This window comes from Vulpes vulpes, chromosome 15 (genome assembly GCF_048418805.1).
Source record: "Vulpes vulpes isolate BD-2025 chromosome 15, VulVul3, whole genome shotgun sequence".
Classification (NCBI taxonomy): domain Eukaryota; kingdom Metazoa; phylum Chordata; class Mammalia; order Carnivora; family Canidae; genus Vulpes; species Vulpes vulpes.
This window is the reverse complement of record NC_132794.1, coordinates 94,052,405-94,067,294: the sequence shown is the minus strand read 5'-3', so window position 1 is coordinate 94,067,294 and position 14,890 is coordinate 94,052,405. Positions and strand designations below refer to the sequence as shown.

Here is a 14,890-nt window from a genome sequence, read left to right as displayed (position 1 = left end):
GTTTACGGCATCAACCAGCCCTTCTTAAACCAAACTCAAAGGTAAAATGGTATTAGCACTCACTTGTATCTTCTGGATTAGCAAAAGTTGTAGATCATAGATATTAAATTCAGAAATTTTGATCAACTGTTTAGGATGCCAAATAACACACTAGCAATAAACTCAGAATCCACACAATGCTCTTAAATCCTCTGCTCTTTTATATGGTAATTCCCCCAAGTCCCTTTGTGCTCAAGGGTGATAATGCAGTTTCAGTTCTCAGCCTGTGAATGGTGGCCTGTGTGTGGCAGCTTGGAAGAAAACGGAGCACAATTATTTATTTCTAATCCACTTTTGTTCGTTTCAGAGTCTTCCTTCCCCTGCACAACTGGTTATAGGCAGATATCATAGCATTAAAGAAAGATATTTATTTACCATGCCATGGGTACAAGCTCACCTTATTTAATATGTCCCTTTCTCTCAGAAGCTCATCCATTGCTTTCTTATCAAGTTCTGCTTGTTTCTTTGAAGCTTCCACCTCTAAATGACGAAGTAGAAAGAGAAGAAGAAATATGGAGCTGACCAAAGAAAGAATCTGCCAAAGCCAAAGCCGATGTGACACAGAAACTGCTTTACGTGTTTATCTGCAGCTATAAAACTACTATTTATTGAGTCTTAGATGATCTTCACTATAATTTAGTGAAGGAGGTCTCCCATCCCACTGAACAGATGGAAACTGAGACTAGTGAGATTAAGCCACATGCCAACCGTCTGCAACTAGGTGACAGGGCTAAGGCTGGGAGCATGGTTTCTCTGAAGCCAAAAGTCCTTGCTCTTTTAAATCTTTTTAATTATACATGTAATTTGGGATACAGAAACAAATGACACATTCAAATAAACTAGAGGGAAAAAATTTCAAGTCAACCAGAATCTACTTAGGATTTTAATAGGTCTCTTTCCAGACTTTTTCCTTTGCAAATATATGTGTGCATAAAAATATAGATATACACACATTCATATATATATATATATATATATATACCAAAAGTGAATTATACTGCACATACTGTTTTGTAGCTTGCTTTTATAATTAACTAACATAAAATAAATGCTTCTATATATTATAAATATGCATCTACAACAGATTTTAATGCCTCTGTGATAATTCACTATATGAAAATGCATAATATATTTAGTCAATCCCCCACCTTAACATTTAAATTGCTTCCATTTTACTTATTTATTTGCAATTATAAGCCATAATTCTGTAAAAGTTCTTGTTCATTTGTTACTCTAGAAGAGGAAGTCCTGGATTGAAGGTGATTAAAAAAAAAAAAAGGCATTTTCTCCTACTACCAAATTTCTTTCCAGAAAACTGATAGTAGTTTTTTTTTCTAATAGTAGTTTAAATCCACACCCAAAACACCTGTGAATATTATGCTCTCTGATCTTTGACAATCCAATAGATTATTAAAACCATATATCTGTATTTATTTACAGCTCTGTGATTAGTAATGAAGTTGACTACTTTTTCATGTTTAATGAGAATTTATTTGTGTTTCTGTTTTTAAAATTGCCCACACTTGCTCTTTGCCCATTCTTCTCATGAATTGTTTGTCCTTTTCATGGATTTTTAAGAACTCTTTATATAATAAAAACATTAGCTCTTTGGCAATGTTTTGGTCAATTTGCCTTTATAGAGAGAAATTTTGATACATTAAAAACCCTCAGCTTTTATTTCATTAAATCTCTCAATCTTGGCCTTCTGGTTTCCACATCTGGTGTAAACTTTTTATCCCAAAAAGTAACTTATTGTCATGCTACCATTTTCTTAACAATCCATACTGCACTGGTATGAAACAACACCATTATTTTAATGATAACCTTGAGTCTTATTGTGTTTTTTCCAATCTCTTCCATTGATCCGTTTATGAGGCATTTTCACTACACTCTTTGATTACCGAAGTTTCATAATATTGAACACCTAGTAAGGCAAATGCTCCTTCATCACTTCTCTTTTCCAGAATTTTATGGCTATTGTCACCTGTTTATTCTTCAGGAGGAACTCTAGACTCAGTTTTCAATTCCCAACAACATAACTTACTGAAATTTTTATTGGAAATATTAAGTGTATAGATCAATTTAGGCAGATTTATATCTTTATCATATTGCTCTTTTTCATCCAGGAACTTCATATATCTCTCCATTTTTCAAGTCTTCCTTTATACCTTTCAATAGAATTCTGTAGCATGTTTTATATACATGTCTTGCAGTGTCCTAGTAACTTTATTTATAGATATTTTATTACTTTAGTTACTATTGTGAGAGGGGGTTTTTCCATCATATATTCTAACTAACTGATTCTTTGTATGAAAGGAAAGTATTGATATGTATATATTTATTTTATAATCTGCCACCTCAGTGAACTCTCATTAGTTCTGGCAGTTTATCAGTTAGTTCCTTGGGCTTTATGGTAGAAAATCATAACACATGGAGGACTCGTGCTCCTAACTATTATGTCCAATGTCACTCTTTGATTGGACACATCAAAAGGAAGAGGCACCTAAGAAGAAATAATGATGCTAATGAGATAAAATAAAATATGGTTATATGGTTATAAAATAACCATAGGAGAGAGCATGATAATTTCTGTAAACATGACTTAAGGATGAAGAATTGGGTTGAACACTGAATGAATAATTATTTTTCAAAACTTAGCAGGCAAAAGTATAGAAGTTTAAATATGCGAGTGTTTTAAAAGTCACTAAACCAATTACAAAATATGATCTAGTAATTCTATTTTTCTTCCTGTCACTGAAGACATTAGATTGTAAACTCATGCAAAATCATAAGCACCCTAAGGGCAATGACCTCCATGCACTCAGCCAACATTAGTGCACTACACATAGTAGGCACTCAAGCCATTGAATGAATGATGGAGAAATTATCAAGATAAGCTGCAACTATACCTCAATAAAAGATTATTTCCTGATGTTTTAGAAGGAAAAATATCTGCATTTTTCAAAGGCTTACATAACAAATACAGTTGACTGTTGAACAACATGGGAGTTAGGGATGCCAATCCCCCATGAAGTTGAAAATCCACATATAACTCTGACTCCCCCAAAATTTAACTACTAATAGCCTCCTGTCTACTGGAAGCCTTACTGATAACATAAACAGTAGACCAACACATATTCTGTATGTTATATGTATTCTACACTATATTCTTACCATAAAGTAAGCTAGAGAAAAGAAAATGTTGTTAAGAAAATAATAGAGAAGAGAAAATACATTTATATGAACTGTATTTATAAAAAAAAAATCCACATCCAGGTGGGCCCACACAGTCCAAACACATGTTGTTCAATAGTCAACTGGATTTTCAATAGTCAACTGGATAACTTTACCTAGATATTTAGCTTTTGCCTAACTTTTAGTGAGACAATGTATGTTTTTATGTTCTTAGGTATGTTACCTCCTTCAGTGACCTACAACTCATAGTAGCCCACATAAGTTCAATGACATGTTTCTGCCTCATATACTCTGGCATAATTAAATTCAAACCTGGGTCCTCTGTCTCCAAGTTCAGAGCTATTTCAGCCAAACCAAATTTGACTAGCATATCCTATTTTCAATCATATTCTTTTTCAGAATAAGATGGTCTTCTATCTTACTTCTTATATAAACTGTAATATCCTGGATAACAAGAGATGCCATTTGGTAAGCACTTACTATGTGTTAGGTACCATCCACAAGTGCTTTATGTGTATTAGCTCATCTCATCCTCCAACAAGGTGGGATCTGACCCCAGGTAGACAGTGACTCCATAGTTTGTATCTTTAATGACTTTTCTGTGCTATATGGCCTTCCATGGCTCTTAAACTTTTCCTCCACAGGGCAATGTGATAGCTGGTAAAACAAATGTTTACCACATGGTAAAATACTAACAAAGAAGTTAGGAGCCTTTTATTTTTGTTCCACTGATTCTTTGTATAATAGTGTCCCAAATACTGCTAGTGGGGGACATTCATTTTAATTTATTCCCCATCTTCCATGAGAAAGGGGACTAAAGCAGAAGGTCATGTAGAACTAGGACCTGAAGGTATAGATGTTATTTATTCCAGTGACAAGTACTGAGCAATACTTTTGGCTGAATTTACATTGTGCCAATATAGTTTGTTGAAGAATTTTTTTAAGGTAAGAAAGTTTAAGATATGCAAAATTATGTCCCCTGCATATTGGCTGCTTACCAGCTTGAAAGTTATTTTATTGATTACATTTGGCATGGTTTGTGTTTGTATGCATAGAGCCCTGGATTACCAAAATACATCAGTCATCTATGAAATGTTTGCAAAGGAATAAAACAAAGTGCAAAATGGTTCTTGTTGTACCTCTCTCTAATCCCAAGATCTGATTTTTTAGAGTTTCCTTGTTCTGTTCAACTTCTGACTTTTGATCTTCAATCTGGTGCAATTTCTTATGGATTTGTTCTCTGATTTTGTTGAGCTTCCCGATGTCAAGCCGCATCTGATGGACTTCTTCCTCTTTGGCCTGTAATTAATGAGACAGAATTAACCAGAGACACTCAGTAGATAAAGAACCAGTGACTAGATGATGACAAACTCAGAACCAATAAAAGGAAATTGTTCCTATGTCAGTGTAAAGTTGTTCTATGGGTTAAATAAAAACACAGACTGTTTGATTTTGAGAGAAATTGAAAAAACTATTCTCTGAATAAAATATGTGGCTATGTGGGATCCCTGGGTGGCGCAGCGGTTTGGCGCCTGCCTTTGGCCCAGGGCGCGATCCTGGAGACCCGGGATCGAATCCCACATCAGGCTCCCGGTGCATGGAGCCTGCTTCTTCCTCCGCCTGTGTCTCTGCCTCTCTCTCTCTCTCTGTGACTATCATAAATAAATTAAAAAATTAAAAAAAAAAGAAAAAAAATATGTGGCTATGTAAGCTAAAAAATAATGAAAAAGACTGATTAGACCTGATGTCTCAAGGTATCACTGAATTGTTGAATCAAATAGGATAAGAATGCTGAGTATCATAAATGTATGAGTTTTATGTACAAATGGTGTATTTGATTGGCAATTTTTATGTACTCACAGAGTAATCTGTCTCAGAAGATTATTAACATGCTATAAAATATTCAAATACTCTTTTGAACCCACGTGGCCACTGTAGTAGAATAGCATATACTAGAGAAAGGGCCCTGCCTCCTCAGAGGATGTTAGTCAGTGGGTGTACATACAGATAGGTGGACAAGGTGACATGAATAAGCAAGTCTACATAATGGCAAAAGGTACCAAAAGAATAATTCTAGCAAAAGAAAGCACCAGATTTTTGTCAAAGGACTTCAAGTTTTATGACTTTTTTTCAATTTAAATTAAATTCATTTTTTTTTAATTTGCCATTCTTAGACATTGCTGGAAAAGCAATCAGTGATTCTTCCGCAAATAAACATTAGCAATTATCTCCAGCTCTTGACAAGGAAGAAACTGCACTTAGCTGGGCATGCTATTCTCGGATTATTGCTAGAAGTAGAATCCTATAGGTTCAGAATCTGATAACAAAAATATTCCATCTTTCAAGGCGCCCCATTCATGTTATCAAAGAAGAGAATTAATGGCATAAGTATTTTTATTTTAATTTCACCTAGGGGCTAATATATTATTTTGCCTTAAGTAGTCATTTCATTTCTGCTTCAATTTATAACTTTCTCATAAAGAATGGTTTCAAGTCAAACCATTCTGGACTGCTTTAAATGCTCCTCTACCTCAGATTTATATGGTCTAAATTAGCTGAACTAAGGCCCTTTCCAATTAGAACGATAGGATGTTCTAACTCAATAGTTACTAATCCAGACCCTGTGGTTAGACTACAGAAAAACCCTGGAAATCTTACACTGTATTCCAAACAAGATGCAAGATGTGCAAATAAGTGTGGTGTGTGTGTGTGTGTGTGTGTGTGTACATGCTCTCATCAGATTGTCAAAAGGGCTTACGATGCAAAAACTGTTATGATTCACTGATCAAATCTATATATCATTCTTGATCAGTCACTCATTTTGTGCCTAGTATCCTAACATAACTGGAGAAGGGTTTATGGATTTTTTTAAGAATCAGTGATAAACATAAAATCCTTCTGTTAAGTGTGTAGGTATACAATATGTACCCAAGTATAAAACTGTTATCCAAACATAAGATTCAAGCACTTTTCATTGAAGACAGGGAGAAAAATGGGAAGCTTGTCTTGAAATTTGCAGTAGATGAAAGTAAAAATCATGGTTGTACAATCCTGGAAGTAGATACCCAATAACACCAGTCCATCCCCAGCCCTGCCATTCCACCTTCTCCATACAAGTAGTAAAATATAATCTGACTTCTTTGCTACTCACTCATATAAATGATATCTAGCTCAGGGCAACTAGTTATTTCCAAGGCTAAGTTACAGAGATGAGCATCTGGGCTTGCTTTCGAAAAAACATTTGCATAATCATATAATCGACATTCAGGTTTGTGGTTTTAGAAGAATGGAAGTCATCAAATTATCTACTTCCAGGCAGAAAACCATCACTTAAGACTGGCGCCTGCCTCTAATATATCAAGGCTAATACAGGTTACGCAACCAAGGGGTCCAACCGTAATGGTAAACCTCTATTAATAGGGAATAAAGGAGGGAGTGCTAGGGAACAGATAGGTCACACGGTGTTTACTTTGAGCTCCGATGCCTTCTGCTGATTTTCCTGGGATAGCTGCTCACAAACCAGACTGTGTTGTTCATTCTCTTGCTGAAGTTTAGAATTTCTCATCTGAAACTGCTCCAGTTCCTTTGCAGCTCTTTCGTTCAATATCTGAAAGATGCATGACGAGCTGGTTAATGCTTTTTAATCTGATCACAATATCTGCATATCCACGCAGGAGGCCCTGCAAATCTCCTGGGATGATCATAGCAACCACACTTCTTTTTTGTCTTTGTAGAAATTGTTCTTTATCCCCGGTGAAAACACTAATGCACTCAAATATGATAAATGTTAAATGGCTGAGGAAAACAACGTCTTCTAATGAATAACACAGAGAGCATCATTTTTTTTTTCTGAGAGCCTTGGGAAGTCTTGTTCACAGGTGGCGGATAAATATTTTAATGCCTGTTTGCCATTTGGCAAGCTTCGCATATGCAACAATTGCTATAATCATTGCAAATGAGCCAGAGATTCAAACGGGTTTTATCAGTTGTGGGGCTGGGATGCTACATCTTCAGAAGCAGATCCCGCATTAACATGCCTACAACATTTTTGTGAGCAGAACAATTCACTGACACCAACACAGAGACAATTCCTCTTAAATCCAACTGAACTCAAAACCGTGGAATAGCAGTGCAATGATTTCAATCTACCTGACTTTAGTGTCAGTGTCATTTCCTCTACCCTACCTTGACTATCCTGAGCAGACAAGGTTTTATTTAAAAAAAAAAAAATTTTTTTAAAGAGGATTATATTTGGGGGAGACGGGAGTCACTTCTATTGGCAGACTAGTGGGAGGATGGAGACATATCAAGTGTGCTGAAAGGAGAAGAGAGAAGATAGTTTAGACAATTATTCCAAAATATAACTTGATGTAAGCAAAAGTTAAACACGGAAAGAATCCATCCAATTTCCCGTCAATAGGGACTAAATAAAACATAGCCGGCTATGCTAAAAATGAAATTATGTTTTACGTGAGTCCTGGATATTGCTAAACAAAGAACTGTAGTTTGATCATGATGTTCAAAAACCTCTCAAATTTCACGCTCAAAGAAGTCTCATGTTTTTCTTGTGGATACTTGCACATTGTATATTACCTATCTGATTTCTGGCTTTATACAAAACTAATGAGGCAATTGGCAAAGAAACGTTTTCTAATATCTATTTTGTAAGTGATAAAACACTGTGTGGTTTGGCAATTCTTTGGAACCTTCCTAAGAGAAAATATTTTCAAGAAATGACTTTTCTCAATTACATGAATTGCTTCTTTAAGAAATGAGAGAAGAGGGGCGCCTGTGTGGCTTAGTCGGTTGGGCATCCAACTCTTAATTTCAGCTCAGGTCATGATCTCAGGGTTGTAGGATGGATCCCCGCCTTGGGCTCAGCAGGGAGTCTGCTTCTCTCCTCCCTTTGCCACTCCCCCAGCTCCCACACACATGTTCTCTCTCTCTGTGTCTCTCTCTAAAATAAATACAAAAATCTTTAAAAAAAAGGAAAGGAAAGAGAAAAGACAGACCAGAATTATTACTGTAACTCAAATGTTACCTTAAACAGCTATTTTAGGGGAAATGTTAAAAGTAGTACGATTTTAAAATGCATAAAGACTGAGTATGGTTTCCTAAAATTGAAACTTAAAAATAAGCCTGTTAAAAATGAATCATGTAATGGTCACACAATGATTACTATGAGTGTGAATGGCCCATTGAGTTCTGTCCAATAGAAGTTTTAACAGTGATATGGATACAGCACACTCTATCTGTGCTGTTCAGTATGGTGAACACTTGAAGTGGTACTCATGCAGCTGAGGAGTTAAAATTTTAATTTTACTTAATTTTAAATAACTTAAATTTAAATAGCCACACGTAGCCAGTGGCTACCATACTGGACAATGCCGCCCTATAACTACATGGCAACATAAATGAATCCCTCAAACAGAATACTGAGCAAAAGAAGTTAAACACAAAAGAGTACACATTGCATTTCTGTAAAGTATAAAAACAGACAAAACTAAACTCTGCTTAGAATTCAGCATAGAGGTGAACTCTGGGGGAGCATGTGACTGGGAGGGGGCACAAGGGGACATCTAGGGTGGTGTATATTGGGGGGGATACAGGTGACCAACATGTGTTTAAGTGGAGAAAATTCATCAAGCTATACACTTGTGACTTACACACTTTCCCATATGCATATTATAGATCCATAGAAGATTCAAAAGAAATTAACCCATTGGAGCTGGGGGGGGGGGCATATCTACCTATACGAGCTGTCCAAAGAGCAATGCAGTGCTAAGTGCTGTATTGCTCACATCTCTAATGAAGGAAGTTTGCTGCTTTCCAAAGAAAACTCCAAGTGCTCCAAAGGCACCCTTCTTGTTGCAAGGACCGCCGTACAGCCCACACCCAGTGCACCTTCTGTTCCTTCAGCTGCTGCTCCAGCTTCTGAAGCTCCTCCTTGCTCTTCTGCACGTACTGTTGTAGCGCCTTAATTTCTGTCTGCCTGGTGTCCATGTCTGTCTGAATCTGCCTAAGCTCCTTCTCTAGTTTCTCCTTCTTCCGGGACTCCCGTGAAGCTTCATTCTGACGTTGCTGGATTTCTTGTTGGAACTAGGGACACAGAAAGGACAGAGGAAAGAGATGAAGCCCATACCAGGACAGGTCTCACCCAGCCAAGCTTCTCCCTTTCTCAAATCTTACATTTTCAGGACAGTCCCCTTGTAGTAGCCTTTCCCCTGCAGGACAGTTATCTTTGAACCTCAATGTTAAAACTTTCCAAGAATATTCTATATTGTTTTTCAGACACTTCACACCAAATACCACCTGGATGGTGGGAACAAATCCACAAAGAAAGGTATAAAATCCAATTAAATATGGAAGCCCAGAATTCTAGAGAAGTTAAACATGGAAAGAATTCATACAATTCTCTATTAATAGGATCTAAATAAAATGTTTCCTGCTACCCTTACTATGAAATTATGTTTCACATGTCCTGGATGTTACTAAAAACAGCATTATAGTTTTATCATTATGGCCAAAATCTACAAAAAATATTTGTTATGCTCAAAGGAATCTCATGTTTTTCTTCTGGAGATTGCACGTGTGAATCATCTACTTGACTTCTGAATTTATGTAAAAGTGTTCAAAAGGAGTCCTTACAGGACCACCTGGGTGGCTCAGTGGTTGAGCGTCTGCCTTTGGCTTAAGTCGTGATCCCAGGGTCCTGGAATCGGGTCCCACATCAGGCTCCCTGCAGGGAGCCTGCTTCTCTCTCTGCCTATGTCTCTGCCTTTCTCTGTGTGTCCCTCATGAATAAACAAATTATTTTTTTTAATAAAAGAGTCCTTACAAAGGAGAAGAGCCTATTTCCACCCTTCCCAAAAGCAGGGCATCCTGGCTATTTCCAAGGATATCCTCTTGGGCCAAAATTGTAAGCAGTGCCCTGTCTTAGTGACTTCTCAGACACACAATGTTGAGAGGAAATGCACAAGTATAACTGTTCTTGCAGAAGTAAAACCAGAGAAACAACCAGAACCGTGGATGCTTCGTTTGGCCACAAGGCAGTAAATCGAACAGAGGAACAACACAGGAAGGGCTTCCGGAAGGTTCTTTCATCTTGCCCTCCTTGGCAGAGCAGACCTGACTGATGACCTGCTCCACCTCTTCTCTGCCTCGCTCCATTTCCTGCTGCTGTTCAGTGGTCTGAGCTAAAGACTCTCGTAATTTCACCACTTCTAACAAGAGCTGGTCTCGCTCCTTCGTCACTTCTTCTTTGAACTTCAGTAAATCTCGGATGCTGAAAAAGAACAACACAGGACTCAGACTAAAAGGCCATCTGCTCAGGAGTCCTTCATATTATCCTCTGAGCTCATGTTCATAGGCAAGACTCCGGGACCAGGACTAACACTATCCAGGTGTGAAAGAGAAAGATTTTTATGCCCTGTCATGGACACAGTAGCTGCTCATAAGTTATTAACTGAAAAAGAAGTTCCAATAATAATATATATAATATGATCTCTTTTCTTATCTTTAAAGAATTACACTGTCTGTGTATATGCATGTATATGTGTTTTGTAGGCATTTTTGTGGAAGTCCAAAAAAAAATTGAAACTGGTGACTGGTTATCTCTGAAAAGTGTAATATAGGGTTGGAAGAGTTGGAGGGATAATTTTTCCTCCTTAGTTTCCATGCCTTTGTATTACTTGAATTTGTTACAGTAAGATTATATTGCTATTGTTTTGTCTTGTTTTCAAGATTTTATTCATTTATTCATGAGAGACGCAGAGAGAGAAAGAGGCAGAGACATAGGCAGAGAGAGAAGCAGGGAACCCAATGTAGGACTTGATCCCAGGACTCCAGGATCACACCCTGGGCCAAAGGCAGACGCTGAACCACTGAACCACCCAGGCGTCCCAATTATATTGCTATTGTCAATTCTTGTAATTAACCCTAAGGAGATATTAATTTAAGAAATTATTTGTTTACTATGTTCGGTGGAGGACTGTGATCACAGCCATAAAGTCTAAAATGAAGCATAAACATAAGCAAATAATATGCATTGCCAATTTTCTCTCCATTCACCCATAGAGATTAGTTTCTCCCAAAGAGATGTAACCCAGATAAGACATTCCTAAGAACAAAATTTGGAAAATCATTCATAATGCCAGTTATTGGAGAGTATGTGATATTTGTTGATTTAATCATAAACAGTTACTTCTACATTTCAAAAACCACTACGTATGATTTGACATGACTTTCCACAGAATTAACATTTTGAAAGTAGAAAGACTATGTCTGATCTGATCTGTGCAGCAGAATTAAGGTCTAAAGCAAGGCAGCTATGTGAGAGTCAAGAAAGCAGAGAACTTGCACTAGAGGCACTTGCCACTGGCAGTCATCAAATGACTATTGGAAGCACAGTAATCCGACAATGTTTACTTACCAATAACTTTGATAGAACATAACTATTTAATAAGGACACTTCAAGACCACATTCAACTTCTCCAAAAACAAAAGTTCGAATTCTAAGACTACTATGAAGACAGCCTAAGCACATTATTAAAGATATAATTCTAGTCTGGATAGTTTCTTCAGTTCTTCTCCTCACCATGTTCTAATTCTCATTAATACTCACCCTAACTGGGGCACCTAGGTGGCTCAGCTGGTTAAGCATCTGACTTCAGCTCAGGTCATGATCTTGGGGTCCTGGGATCAAGCCCCACATTGGACTCTACACTCTGCAGGGCACCTCTTCTCCCTCTGCCCCTCTCCCCACTTGTGCCTGTTGTCTGTCTCAAATAAATAAATAAAAATCTTAAAAAAAAAAACTTCCCCTAACCGATCAGTTCCCTTACATTGCTCTTCAGTAGTTGCTCTGATGATGCTTGACTTCTTTGATGAGAAAATATAGAGTCCATTATTACAAACACTGCATCTTCTGTTTTTCCTATTCCCTCCCCTAATACCTGCACTTAGAATTAACTCTCAATATTGGATAAATGCACCTAGAAAGTATGAGAAAACTAGACAGCAGTTAGATATAGCTAAAAATGGCTAAGGAAGTGTGTGCTCTTTCCTGACTAATTAATTAATGCAAGGCTTTGCATGCCCGGCACAGTGCTAGACTCCTAAAGGGAAGGTAAAGTTGTCTTCCTTCAAGGAATTCACAGCCTAATGGGTAGCAAAGCATATCGACAAATGTTTTCTTTTTTTAAAAGAAGATTTTTTATTTATTTATTCATGAGAGACACAGAGAGAGAGGCAGAGACACAGGCAGAGGGAGAAGCAGGCTCCACGCAGGAAGCCCAACGTGGGACTCGATCCTAGAACTCCGGGATCATGCCCTGAGCCAAAGGCAGATGCTCAATCGCTGAGCCACCCAGGCATCCCTCAACAAATATTTTCAATACAACGTGATCAGTGCCATACTGGAGATAGATGTTGGGTTCTATGGAAACAGAGAAAACAGTACTCTCATGCTTAGTCATTGGTTCTAGGGGTGGGGAAGAGGTTGAAACAGAGATGCTGATACTGATGAAATTAGATGGTATTTGGGATCCCTGGGTGGCGCAGCGGTTTGGCGCCTGCCTTTGGCCCAGGGCGCGATCCTGGAGACCCGGGATCGAATCCCACGTCGGGCTCCCGGTGCATGGAGCCTGCTTCTCCCTCTGCCTGTGTCTCTGCCTCTCTCTCTCTCTGTGACTATCATAAATAAATAAAAATGTTTAAAAAAAAAAAGAAATTAGGTGGTATTTGAGATGGGTCTTGAAGGGTGCATAGTTGTTTACTCTGTGGAGAAAGAAAGAGAAAGCATTCCTGGCATAGAAAACAGCACGTTCTAAGGTGTGGAGGCATAAGCAAGCATGGTGTTTCTGGGCATGAATCTAGCATGGCAGATCTATGTAAGGAAGGCCCTGAAAGACATGTTCAAGATTAGGCTGCAGGGTTGCCTGGGTGGCTCAGTAGTTGAGCGTCTGCCTTCGGCTCAGGTCTTGATCCCAGGGCCTTGGGATCAAGTCCCACATCAGGCTCCCCACAGGGAGCCTGCTTCTCCCTCTACCTATGTCTCTGCCTCTCTTTGTGCATCTCTCATGAATAAATAAATAAAATATTTTTTTTAATGACAAGGCTGCATCCTTTGGGAATGGGAAGCTATTAAAGGTGTTTGGAACATGTGCTAGAGATGGAAGCACACAGGCACACATTTCAGAAGCCTAAATCTGATATATGGAAGATAGTGAAGAGGGGAGATGTCTCCTTGAAGGAAGGAGACTAATTAGCAGTCCATCACTAGATCCAGCAGAAAATGAGAGGCCCGAAGCAGGCATTAGCACTGCTGATAGGGAGCAGGGAAAAATAGAAGTGATACTTAGAAGACAGAATCAACAAGATGAAGCTTTAAGGGATAGCCTAGAACCTATTTCCTGGCCTAGAATCTGAGAAGTAAGAAGGATGGTGATGGGTATAATCATGGGGTTTGGGGGGAGGAGGAAGAAGCTGGAAATTGAAGCAGAAAGGCAGCCAGTTCCATTCCACACAGGTTTGAAAGAAATAAACCTAAAACATTTACTCATTTTGAAATTATTGGGGATCCCTGGGTGGCTCAGTGGTTTAGCGCCTGCCTTCAGCCCAGGGTGTGATCCTGGAGACCCGGGATGGAGTCCGGGGAAGGGCTCCCTGCATGGAGCCTGCTTCTCCCTCTGCCTGAGTCTCTGCCTCTCTCTCTCTCTCTCTCTCTCTCTCTCTCATTCTCTCTCTCTCTCTCCCCGTGTCTCTATGAATAATAAATGGATAAATCTTAAAAAAAAAAAAAAAAAAAGAAGAAGTTGTAGCCCATATTCCTTCAGAGTCAGAAGTTTAACAGAACCACAAATTAGTGGGCAGCCCGGGTGGCTCAGCGGTTTAGCGCCACCTTCAGGCCAGGGCGTGACCCTGGAGACTCGGGATCAAGTCCCACGTTGGGCTCCCTGCATGGAGCCTGCTTCTCCCTCTGCCTGTGTCTCTGCCTCTCTTTCTCTCTCATGAATAAAAAAAATAAAATCTTAAAAAAAAACACACACACACAAATTAGGAGTTCTTGGGTATGGAGAAAGGGAGCATTAAAAACAAAAAATAGGGGCACCTGAGTGGCTCAGTCAGTTAAAGGTCTGCCTTTGGCTCAGGTCATGATCCCAGGGTCCTGGGATGGAGCCCTACATCAAGCTCCCTGCTCAGCGGGGAGTCAGCTTCTCCCTCTCTTTCTGCCCCTCCCCCTGCTCATGCTGTTCGCATGGAGAAAGAAAGAGAAAGCTTTCCTGGCATAGAAAACAGCACGTTCTAAGGTGTGGGGGCATAAGCAAGCAATTAAATAAATAAATAATTCTTTTGTAAAATATAGCAATAGATGGAAAACAATCTCCAGGAAACCACCACAGAAGGAAACTCTCTGTAAAACAAAAAACATTCAAGGTGACACTGCAAGCCCCAAGGCTGTTCCCAAAAGCAAGTTCAACATCCATCAAGAGTCATGACCTACTTGCTATCCTGGTCCATGGACAATCCAGACCCCTGCTCCACTAGTTTGGTTAGGTTCACTATTTCCTCTTTCAGAGCAAGGATCGTTTCCTTTGCCTTCTGCTCTTTGTCATAGGCCGAGTCCACCATCTTCCAGGCCTTTTCAATTTCCTAT

The 14,890-nt window shown here is 38.8% G+C and overlaps 1 protein-coding gene across 1 annotated transcript in view; it reads right to left on the bottom strand.

Annotated features, from left to right (window-relative positions):
* CFAP58 (cilia and flagella associated protein 58) overlaps positions 1 to 14,890 on the bottom strand; it is a 99,542-nt gene that overhangs the window by 77,387 nt on the left and 7,265 nt on the right. Inside the window, exons 3-8 of the mRNA XM_072738157.1 lie at positions 14,738 to 14,886; positions 10,363 to 10,519; positions 9,139 to 9,333; positions 6,704 to 6,841; positions 4,374 to 4,533; positions 437 to 519 (exon numbers count right to left, since the gene is read on the bottom strand). Of these exons, the coding sequence (XP_072594258.1) occupies positions 437 to 519; positions 4,374 to 4,533; positions 6,704 to 6,841; positions 9,139 to 9,333; positions 10,363 to 10,519; positions 14,738 to 14,886 (882 nt within the window). The remainder of the gene's footprint in view (positions 1 to 436; positions 520 to 4,373; positions 4,534 to 6,703; positions 6,842 to 9,138; positions 9,334 to 10,362; positions 10,520 to 14,737; positions 14,887 to 14,890) is intronic.